Source organism: Zea mays, chromosome 10 (assembly GCF_902167145.1).
Source record: "Zea mays cultivar B73 chromosome 10, Zm-B73-REFERENCE-NAM-5.0, whole genome shotgun sequence".
Lineage (NCBI taxonomy): Eukaryota > Viridiplantae > Streptophyta > Magnoliopsida > Poales > Poaceae > Zea > Zea mays.
The window spans coordinates 148,409,733-148,421,175 of record NC_050105.1 but is presented as its reverse complement, the minus strand read 5'-3'; the positions used below and the strand labels follow the sequence as shown (position 1 = coordinate 148,421,175).

The 11,443-nt window shown below is 49.6% G+C and overlaps 1 protein-coding gene across 1 annotated transcript; it reads right to left on the bottom strand.

Moving 5' to 3' along the window:
- Positions 1-4,637: 4,637 nt before the first annotated feature.
- LOC542052 (proton-exporting ATPase 4) lies at positions 4,638-11,220 on the bottom strand. Its single transcript, NM_001305848.1, has 13 exons — positions 10,984-11,220; positions 9,567-9,686; positions 9,188-9,424; positions 7,520-8,404; positions 7,150-7,399; positions 6,878-7,042; positions 6,548-6,786; positions 6,403-6,435; positions 6,236-6,317; positions 5,971-6,131; positions 5,704-5,877; positions 5,422-5,604; positions 4,638-5,303 (listed from the first exon to the last, which is right to left on the bottom strand). The coding sequence occupies exons 1-13, from the start codon at positions 11,023-11,025 to the stop codon at positions 5,019-5,021; spliced, it is 2,856 nt and encodes a 951-aa protein (NP_001292777.1). The 5' UTR covers positions 11,026-11,220; the 3' UTR covers positions 4,638-5,018.
- Between the last annotated feature and the right edge of the window lie 223 nt (positions 11,221-11,443).

Here is an 11,443-nt window from a genome sequence, read left to right as displayed (position 1 = left end):
CCAAGAATTACTAATCCTGCGGATGCTGCAGCAAATCTAAAGCAGCAGCTCAATGTTCTATTCTCTATGGAAATCGTCTTTCTCATGACTTGGAGCATTTGGAAGTGCTGTAATGCCTGGCTTTTTCAGGACAAGGACCCAACAGTGCAACAATGTAAAAATGAGTTCACAAAAGAATTACATCTGGTCACGCATAGAGCTAAAGGGAGATACGATTCGACAATACCTGGCAGTAGAATCCGCCAATTATAACCTTTTGTAATATATCTTCCTGTATGCTTCTAACTCTGTCGTTTTAAAATTTTAATAAAATTTCAGTTGGGGCTCGTCCCTCCTGTCCTATCAAAAAAAAAATGAATCCATCGATTGTCTCTGTGCTTAATAATGATCGCCACTGTACTTGGTTACTGGAGGATCAGATTATGCTGTCACTGACCAAATATGATATATAATAGGGTTTTCCTCAAATATATTCACTCCTGCTAATGATCGTCGCAATGGCGGCGTCCAGTCTTCAGTCTTCGTATGGTGGCTGTGCTTCAGTCTTTGTGTGGTGGCTGCGCTATAGTCGACTTCGTGCAGTGACAGCGTCTAGTCTTCAGTGTTCGTGTGATGGATGTGCTGCAGTCTTTGTGCGGTGGCTGTGCCGCACCACCCTCGCCCTCCATCTCCCTCGACGGGCAGAAGCATGGACGGGCTCAAGAGGAGCGTGATCCTGGTGGCCAAAACATGTGTGACGACCCTTCGTTTGCCTTCCTGAAGAAACAACTGGTTCATTTGAATATGATGAGTAGACAAAATTTGCAGAGTTTGTTGGTTTACCACATGTTTATAAAGATGTCTATTTTTAGAGCCCCTATAAAACTTTAAATTTAGCTAGAATTATATCTAGACTTTTGGAGTCGCTCTTAGCGCCTGATTTTTCTCCTCCTCGAATGGCGCCTTGCTTGCTAATAGGGTGGAGAAGCGGAGACACTCATTTATCTAATCTATTCATGATAGTTAGGGTTAGATTGAATAAATTGTGCCCCATGGGGTACGTACCAAATGGCATCATCTCCATTGTTTGTTGTAGAGAATTCTGGTGCGAATGAATATCTAAGCATACAAGTCAACGTTTTTAGATCATTTTTGTTTTATTAGGGGTTGTATGTGTGATTCATGGTGATGGTCATATTCCTCGTTATTGCATCTTTGTATCACCAGCTCACTGGATTCTAATCTTGACATGGCAGGGAAGAAGTAGTAGTCTGGATGTCTAGTTTCATTGTTTCAGCATGGCTAGTATTCATGGTGATGTTTCAGCATGGTGCCACATTGATGGTACCTACATTGATCATCTATATTCGACAACAAGGTGGGCTATCCTCTTTTGATGTATCAAATGCGTTGAGGGAAGTTTCCTTGGCGTTGGATCATGTGATGTTTTAGGTCTTATTCGTTTGTCCATGATTACACCCAAGAAATCGTCCTAGTTGACCAAAGCTTATATAAATTATAAAAGCAATCTGGTTAGGAATTGTTCCGAGCCAAATTTCATATGGAACCGAACCCTTACAAGGTTTGCGGTTTATGGCTGTGGGTGATTTGGAAGATCATGCTCCAATGGTGGTCGTTGTTGAGTTTTGATATATTAAAACTAGACAATCATAAATGGACTGGAGGTTACAAAGGGACTCTCGAGTAATTATGGTGTATCTTTCTTAGGGCATATACAACCTAAATAAATGAGGGGTCTTTTAAGGGGTCTCTAGGGGACTAAGGCTAATCACAATGGTTGTTTGTGTCACATAAGATTTTTTGATGATATGGCATAGCATTTAATAGGATTGAGTTTCATGGGATGAAATTAGTTTTATGGGGGATGAAACCATGCTAACTAGTTTCCAAGGTCTTAGAAACTGTATGAAACCTCCACTGAGAGTGATTTGTTTTATCTTCACATATTTTACTAACTTCTATTTGCCATTGAGTTCAAACATTTAATTAGTATGCTAGCTTACGAAATAGTGAAGTGAAATATTGCATTGAGAGACATTGTTTCATTCATAGTTTCCTTGTGTTTTTGATGATGTGGCAGCGTTGAAAAGAGTGCTACTAAATTTCCAGTAAGAATGGCCGAAATGAAAAAATGTCAAGAGATAGCCTTTTCGCGAAAAGTCCGTCTCTACACGACTCTCTATACATATTTTATCTTGACTGTATTTATGTTTTAGGAGTTTAGAGTTATATTAGTTGTCTCTTAATTCTCTCTTATACTGGAAAAATTGAACCAAAGGCTCATAGTTGTACATTCCCTTATTGTTGAGAGACTTGAATGTAAAGATGTAACTGTTTTCTCGATTTAATTGAATTCCTTCGCGCCAAAAAAAAAAAGAAGCAGTGGTTGTTGGTGACGAAGATTAAGAAAGGTTGGTGAATTGTTGCTCGTTCAGAACTTAAAATCGATTGCAATTCAACGAATCTTGGCTTGCATTATTTATTAGGGAAGCAAAGCAGCCATCAATCGTACAGGAGAGGCACATGCGGCGTATAGGGACTGGCCGCCGGTTGGTGTGACTGATTGATTGATTGTGATCCACGGTTGCAATTAATAACATAATGAAAGCTAGTCGACCTCCGATTATATATTCAAATCCTGAAATCCATATGTAAAACACCCATAAAATTCACTAGTTTGCAAGTTGCAACATTTACCAGCACCTGATCAGATATAGCGACTATAGCATAGTAATTGGTATTTAGTAACCTCCGTCAATGCAAGGCCATAAAAATGACCAGTTGGAAAACCGAAATAAATGATCTGTGCGATTTCTAATTTGGAACCGAGGGAATAGTTTTTTTTGTTTTTTTTTTTGCATGGCCCATCAATCACGAATTATTCACCTTCTAGTTATATATAATCACTTTCCTCCTGTCGCTGTCATTGATGCCTCTGATTGGACAGCGGCGAGGCAAGGTGGTCTATTAAGCTAGTGACAGGTAACCTCCATGCTGCTCGGGCGATGACGTTGCACTAGGAGCAATTTGGTCCAGTCCGGCCTTCTTTTCTGAACTGACTGACCTAGGCCGTTGGCGCTGTCCGGCCCGCTCCGCTGCTCCATCCTTCAGAGCCCATCTCGCTGCCCTTCAGGGGGGGATGGCCTGCTGTCCCAAAACTTCCCCCCAGAAGAAAAGAAGAAAAAGAGGGGAGGAGTTTCGAAAAAAAAATCTTTACATTCAAGATGATGCAAAGAATTTACAGCCCCTCACATTCGCATCTATATAGATAAAAGAAAAACAAATATTTAAAGAGTTAAATTATAAAATTTGATATGTTTTTATGAGGTTCCAAGTGGTAGATGTAAGGGACGATAAAAGAAGGTGTTTGCATCTGAGATGTAAAGAATTTTTTTTGGAGTTTCTACGGGAGCAGGAAAGCTAATCGGATCTGGATTTCGGGACCGCAAAGTATGGTTCGATCGGCTCCTTTCATTCCAAGCGTCGCTCTCCCGTCAGAATTTAATCACGGCGAATTTCCTTGCACGCATCATTCTCCCTTCTGAAAGTTGGAACACGACGGACGTCGGTGCATGCAGGCTTTCAGCATCGAGCATCATTCTTGCGACGAAATGGATGGGAGGATCTCAGCCGGCGGCGGCAGATCCTGCCTGCACCGCAGGTAGTAGGAGTACTATATATATATATTCTTAACAATAATGCATGCAACTTTGCTCCGCTTTGCTCGATCGAGCCAGTAGCAGCTAGGCATCGATCAGCATCGGGCTTTTTGGTTGGGTACGGACGATGGTGCGAGATGAGATGCCAAAACACCTCGACGGATAGGTCATAGGTGGCTCAGCTCCGCATGTCTCCTCTTTTAAGCTCCTCCAGTCGCTTCCGGGGCCCTGACCACCCCACAATCATCAGCTATATGTGAATAATGTAGCCAATCGGAGACCGGAGACAGCTCGCTCCAGCAACTTGGCTGATTTGGTGACCAGGAATCGTGGAGGATTGAAGAGGATCAAGAGGTAAATTGGTTCATTTTTTCCTCAATCCATTTCAATACCTCCGTGATCCTTATCACCAAATCAACTCTAAGGTAAGTATCGGGCAACCCAACACTCGTATAGTATTGCCATACCCCCACCCCACCGCGGAAAACGACTGAAGCAGACAAGCCGATCGAACAGTGCTATCAGATGAGATGGGTGCTGTGCTGCGTTGCGCACTCGACCACGTCGTCTTCCCCAAATAAAGCAGACCAGTTCCTCCGCGTGCAAGGACGGCGGCACCGGGAAAAGTGACGCCAACGTGCAAGGCGAGCATGTTGTGGTGGCCGGTGATCCTGCCTGCCCGGTGCCCGCCGAGCACTTTGGATGGACGAGCTTCGCCGCCCGTCTGTCGGTCCGCGCAGGGCGCAACCGTCCGTCCGTCCGCAGGACAGGAGGAACCATCCGCTTTTCAGCCAGCCCGGGGGCGATAGATGCCCTCCAGCGCCAAGCGGGGACGACGCGCACTTCCACCGGTGGGCGCGCAACGCAGCGCAGGGAGCGTGGGCACGGAGGGGATCGTTTCGTATTGGCATCACTGTTGCGACGGCATGGTACCAGTAGACAAGACACAAGCTACACATTCTGCTGCCAGCATCAATCAAGTCAGAAGAGAGCAATAATGCTTTCGGTTGCATTATTTCTTCGCCTCGCGAGACCACCGGCTAGTTAGGCGAGTAAAACCATTACAACACGCGCACACACTTGACAATAACAAGAGGGAAAAAAAAGAAGAAGAAGCTCCCTAGCTAAGCTAGAAAGACGGGTATATATCTGGTGGCAATGGTCACCTCACCTAGGGCTGCTCTGCATGCTCGGGGTCAGGATCAGCCACACGTACGTACGTACACGCTTCTATTGTCTCCAATCACATCACCGGAAAATTTTCTTCTTTTTTTCTGTAACAATCACATGACTCCGTCGTCGCAAGAACAACAAGGGTGGCATGGCAAAGGTGTTTTCGTCGACATCACAGCACACATCTCACACCGTGTAGTTCTGCTGGATGGTGTCGATGTCCAGGCCCTTGAGCTTGACCACCGACTCCACGTGGCCCTTGAGGGTGTTGAGCTCCCGCAGCCTCGCGATCTCGGCGCGCCTCTTGGCCTGCTCCGCGATCTCGGACAGCTCGCGGTAGCTGTTCTTGTCGTGGAACAGCGTGCTGGTGGCGGCCTCCGGCGGCTGGAGCCCGTGCAGCGTCCTCTGCGCGGTGGCCCACTGCGCCTCCCTCTCCTCCCGCCCGTAGTCCTTCTTGGTGGTGAAGGCGGTCTGCACACGCACGTCGAGGAGGGTTCATAAACAGCAAGTTAGCAAATACTCCTATAATGGCCCGCTAGCTGCTCTCCGGCTACTACGTACTGGGACAGAGAGATATATATAACCCTACCTTGTTCTCCAGGAGGTTGTCCCATGCCCTGCCGCTGAGCACGAAACGGATGAAGAACTTGATCAGGTCCAGAGGGAAGTAGAACACGATGCTGTAGAGCCAGACCACACCGGCCCAGCCCCAGCCGATACCCTTGATCCTGGCGAAGCCCCAGTTGGCGTAGACAGCGAGGAAGGTCGCGACCTGCACCCGAAAAGAGCAGGCACGGATTAGGCATGCTTCCACGAATTGAACTACCACCACCATTCGTCAGCTCACAGTCATGCAGTCCGGTATACTTACAAGCTGGGCGAGCAGGAACGCGGTGACCAGGAGCAGGCCAGGGCGCTCCACGAAGGACCAGCTCCGGGACCGGGTGACGAAGATCAGAGCCTGGCTCACGATACTCACTTGGAGGTACAGCGCGGACATCATCTCATGCTCACTGTCCCTGATCGACCTCACACCGAATTTGTCCTGCGCGATGACACGGCTAGTGTAGTGAGAACAACCATACAGGGAAAACAAAATCCATACGATGCAGATGGCTAGGGGAGGGTATTTTTTTACCGAGAAGAAGTCGGTCTTGTGCATAGCCCAGAAGAAAATGACAGTCATCAGAGCGAGGTAGCTTCCAAGCACGATGCCCGTGGCAAAGATCTCCTTCAGCTTCCAGCTGTCCGGCAACGGAGACGGCTTAACTCTGTCCTTAGAGATGGTCATGATAGTGCCTGCAAAAGGGAAAAGACTGTGAGAAATTGAGAATGCCTATACTAGTAGGATACCACTACATACTGTTAGAACAAGGGGGGAAAAACAGTACAGTGATACATACCGTCGTTGAGAATGGCGATGATAAGGACCATGAAGGGGGAGAAATCGTATTGCCAGATCAATGCAATGAGCATAAATCCAAGCTGTAAAACAAAACACACATTAGGTTGCAGACACAGCAAGCGTTCCATGTCAACTATAAAAAAAACATGTATGTCAGGTACTTACCACTATACGGATTGTGATGGAGACTGCATAGATCTGTTGATTCACAAGACGAAGAAAGGAAAAGAGTCAGAACATAGACCATGCTTGCATGCTACCTTTAAAAAAAAAACGAGAGGGGAGGGGGAGGATAGATGAAAGCACTAACGGTGTAGTTCTTCATCCTCTGGAAGATGCATCTGCTGGTGAGGACAGCGCTGATGATGACACTGAGACCTGGCTCAGTAAGGACAATGTCGGAAGCGCTCCTGGCCGCGTCGGTAGCGTCCGCGACAGCGATACCGATGTCGGCCTTCTTAAGAGCCGGGGCGTCGTTGACACCGTCTCCAGTCATACCAACGATGTGCTTCTTCTCTTGCAGTCTCTTCACGATCTCGTACTTGTGTTCTGCGCAACAGACAGTCCCATAAGCAAAAGGTACTTATTACTTTGCGTAGCAACAACCTAGATAGTGTTAATTTGTAGGTGTTTGACTCACCAGGGAAGACTCCGGCAAAACCGTCGGCCTTCTCGATGAGCTCGTCTACAGGAAGTGCCTCGAGCGTAGCATCCTTGTTTTGGCCGAGCAATGCTGAGGAAGGATACATGTTGGTACCCATCCCGAGCCTCCTTCCGGTCTCCTTACCGATAGCAAGCTGATCACCTGAGGTAAAAACAAAAGGATGTCCAAATTTAGCAATTGCACAAATATTGGCCCAATCAAATAAACTGTAGGCTCATTTGTTGTTAACAGGCTATCTGGCTATGTACCCGTAATCATCTTGACGTTGACACCAAGAACAAGAGCCTTGCGAATCGTCTCAGCACTGTCATGCCTGGGCGGATCAAACAAAGGCAACAGACCAACGAACTGCCATGGTCCACCAGGGGACTCCTTGTTTCTCTCAGGCACTTCCTGTCTGGCAACAGCAAGCGAACGAAGACCACGCTCGGCATACTTGTCGATGATACCGTGCACCTTACGCCTCAGATCCTCCTTGCAGTGGCACAGGTCAAGAATCTGTTTGGGTTTCATCACACAGGAGAAATCTAACTAGTTAGTCCTGCTGAAAGAAGCTAGGAAGGCTCGCTTTTTTTCAGTTCGTTCCAGAATAAGCAGCATGGACGCAAATCTCCTCACCTGTTCAGGGGCACCCTTGCTGACACGGTGCCAGTGGCCATCGGCATCAATGTACGTCAGAGCAGTCCTCTTGTCGACAGGGTTGAAGGGCAAGAAGTGGATCTCCCTGATACCAGCCCTGGCCTCCTTAGGGTCAGCAAGCATGCCAACCATGGCGGCGTCGATGGCGTCCTGGTTCTCGGTCCTCGACGCCCTCGCGGCCAGCAGCAGCACGTGGTCCTTGTCGACGCCCTTGCAGAACACCTCGACGAGGTTCTTGTCGACGCTGAGCTTGTTGAGGGTGAGCGTGCCGGTCTTGTCGCTGCAGAGCACGTCCATCCCGGCCATCTCCTCGATGGCGGTCATCCTCTTGGTGATGGCGCCCTGCTGCGACAGCTTGTGCGAGCCGATGGCCATGGTGACCGAGAGCACGGTGGGCATGGCGATCGGGATGCCGCCGATCAGGAGCACCAGCAGGTTCTCGATCCCGCTGCGGTACCTGCGGTGCTGGATCGGGAACATGACGATGATCTCGACGACGATGCCCACCGCGATCGAGCAGATGCAGAAGTTCCCGATCGCCGTCAGGACCTGCTGGAAGTGCCCCACCTGGTTGGTGCTGTCCACGAGGTGAGCGGCCTTGCCGAAGAAGGTGTGCACTCCGGTGGCGATCACCACGGCCTCGATCTCGCCCTGCTTGCAGGTGGACCCCGAGAACACCTCGTCCCCGGGACCCTTGGTAACCGGGAGCGACTCTCCGGTAAGCGCGGACTGGTCAACCTTGAGAGGATCGCCCTCGAGGAGACGCGCGTCGGCAGGGACGATGTCACCGAGCTTGATGCTGACGATGTCACCAGGAACCAAGATCGCAGCCTCTTGCTCGCCCCATCGGCCATCTCTCAGAACCTGTTTAGAACAGGTAAACGAATCTGATGAGATGAATGAAACTGATAGCAATGCTTTTTTAAAAAAATAAAAATTATCAGATAACATAACAACATTACAGTTTATTTATTTTAAGCAGTCATTAGTACCTAACACATTTTATAATTTGTTTGACTCGCCACAAGTAGGATGAACAAAACAATAATATTCAAAACGACAGCGGCGTTGTGCGAGAAATTGCTTATACAACAGAAATAAAAAAAGCACTGAAAAGTTGGAGGATGGCAACCCAAATTGAGAATCCTGAGCTAATTGAATGCCACGTGCAAGACAATAACGCATACTTTCCAGCCATGGATAAGACTAGACCTATGTATGAATGGAACTGGAACTTGACTTCTCTACCGTATGTCATGTCCTGTATCCAAATAAGCTGCACATTCAAGGTGCACCAAACTATCCCAATTCTTTACGGCTATTAAACAGCATCCAAAAGACGTGTCCCTTTCTTTTCCTCAATAATGAAACATATGCCCACTCCACTCATGTCCCGTCCAATGGACCATTTAGAACTTGAGTTTTTTTTTTTGGGACTGGGGCTTTTTGAAAGCCCTATAGAAAGATTGCTCCTTCCACTACGTTGCAACTTGTCCATGAAAATATCATCTCTACCATACCATATAATAGCAAGTTAAACTATTCCTCTATCTAATAATTCTTTCGGGGCTAGCTGTTTAGTTTCCTCCAGTCTTAAGATTAAAAAAAAACATCCATTTCGTCAAGTACATCTCGCTGTGTGCTCACCTTGGTCTTGGGAGCAAGGTTGGCCATGAGCGCGGCCGCGGCGTTGCCGGCATTGTTCTCCTCGATGAAGGAGATGGTGGAGTTGATGACCAGGAGCACGATGATGCCGACGAAGTCCTCCCAGTCGGGGGGCTTGCCGCCGCCGTTGGCGAGGGCGATGGCCATGACGGCGGCCATCTCCATGACCCACGACAGCGGGTTCCACATGAACCCGAGGAACTTGAGGATCTTGCTTTCCTGTGGAACGAACACAAGGACACGGAAAGGCTTCAGCATCGCGCGCGGAGAGAGAGCTTTGGTCCCAAGAAAACAAACAAGCAAAAAAGAAAAAAGAAAAAAAAAACGTGTGGCAGATACATGTCGTCGTTCGTTACGTTACCTTCTTCTCCTCGAGCCTGTTGGGGCCGAAGATCTCGAGGCGCTGCTGGCCCTCGCTGGAGCTCAGCCCCTCGCGGGTGCATTTCAGCTGCTCGAACACCTCCTCGATGGGGATGTTCTCCTGCAAGCAACAAGTTAACACAAGCGGCATCGGGTCAGTCAGTTAAAAGCCAGAACTCTAACAAAAGAACGGGCCCACGGCGTCAGCGTGACTGCCCGCTAGAGTTAGCGGTTGGAACGTGACAAGGAAGAGCCGGAAGGACAGGGCGGTGTACGGGGGGGGGCAATGATTGCCGGCCCGGCAGTACGGCCGTCCGATCTCGATCAGAGAGGGCGCTGGCGCAGGGCACTGCCGCTCGCTCCGCACCCTCCGTGGCCCCACCCATGTGTGTGAGTGTGACCCCGCAAGCACGGGCGCGCGCGTGTGTGAACCGGCCGAATTGGACGGAACAAAACAGATGAGCAGGGCAGCGGGAAGGGGGCCACCCGTCATACTCAGGTGGCATAGTGCTCCACTTGGTCAACAGGGATTAATAATTGAAACGGGTTCCCTATTTTCCTCCCTCTGATCTCAGCAGCATGATCGCTGTCGATCTGCGTGCCCACCCCCCGCGCTGGCCAAAGGGACTGCACAAATTCGGATATTTTTTTGGGGGCCTCTCGTTAGGCATAGTTTCGTCGAACCATCGACGCTTGGACAGATCGATGCGGCAAAAAAACGTACGGAGACGGCGTATAGTGGATTTTGCTCCGTGGTCAAATCCGGGCAACGTATTAAATACGGCAGATCGAATCGATCCAGAGGGTGGGTGTTTCGCTCCGAGCTAGAAGGCAAAGCTGTACGCATTCAATCAAACAGCTCACATGAGCAAGAGCAGAGCAAGACACGGGAGGAACATGACCCACGGCCGGCCAGGTGTTGCCGGCCCTCTCCCCCCTTGTCCGAAAAGCTGCTAGAGAGATTGGTTGAGCGCGTAAAAGGCAGCTAGCGATGCGACCCCATCCATCGTCCATGCGGAGAAAATGGAAACAAACTAAGGCATAAAATCTTTTCGCATGAACAGGATTCCCTTCCTGCATGCTCCTCCTGCGTGTGAAATTGCTTTCAGAAGAGTTCAGACTCTGGACCACTTTTTTCTCTCTCGGTTTTTTTTTTTCCTTCCTCCTCCAGGACCAGCAAGAGCAGAGGAACAGAACAGGAAGTCAAAGGGCCGGGGCAAAAGCAAAACTGGCCGCCGTTACATAGTTCATCGTTGCCTCCAGGCTCTGAGGCTCCAGCAGAGTCAGCGCGTGCGTACGTATACTAGTGGTACTACTACTACTAGTACTACTGGCACAAGTATGGCAGTCTGAATTAAAAGGCGCGATCGAGCAAAAAAAAAAATAAAGCGAGGCAGTGGTAGCGGCAATTTCCTCACCAGATCGACGGCTTCATTCTTGATCTCCTCGAGCCCACCCATGGCGGTCGGCCGGCGCTGGAGCGGACCCTAGAAGCCAAGCCCGGCGGCAGACACGGGCATATGCCACGCGAACGCCGACTCGCTTCTCTTCTCGTGTGAGAAGGGAAGGGAAAGGGGCAAGCAAGCAAAGTAGTGGTGGTGGTGGAGTAGTAGCGCTTGCTGGGCGTCGAGTGGAACGGGAGGAGATGGGGGCGGACCTATATAGCGCCGCGCCGCTCCGCTTTGTACCCGCAGGCCGAGCCACCACCACCATCCCTAGCAGCCCTACGCCCCTACCACGACCCCCACAAGGGCCCACGGGGCCTGTCTCTTTTCGCGTGCCCCCCCGTCGAGTATTAGGTCGGCCCGCTGGCAGCCGGTGGGGTCTGGCCTGCGCGGTTGCGCCGGGCAGCCTCCGCACCCGGGCGTGGCCCCGCGC

What these genes read in the sequence shown, in the direction of transcription:
- LOC542052 (NM_001305848.1), bottom strand. Translation starts at nt 11,025, where the DNA reads ATGGGTGGGCTCGAGGAGATCAAGAATGAAGCCGTCGATCTG. An exon ending in GCAAGGGTGCCCCTGAACAG is followed by an intron (nt 7,400 to 7,519) that starts GTGAGGAGATTT and finishes AAACCCAAACAG; the next exon opens with ATTCTTGACCTGTGCCACTG. An exon ending in CATCGCCATTCTCAACGACG is followed by an intron (nt 6,132 to 6,235) that starts GTATGTATCACT and finishes TCCCTTTTGCAG; the next exon opens with GCACTATCATGACCATCTCT.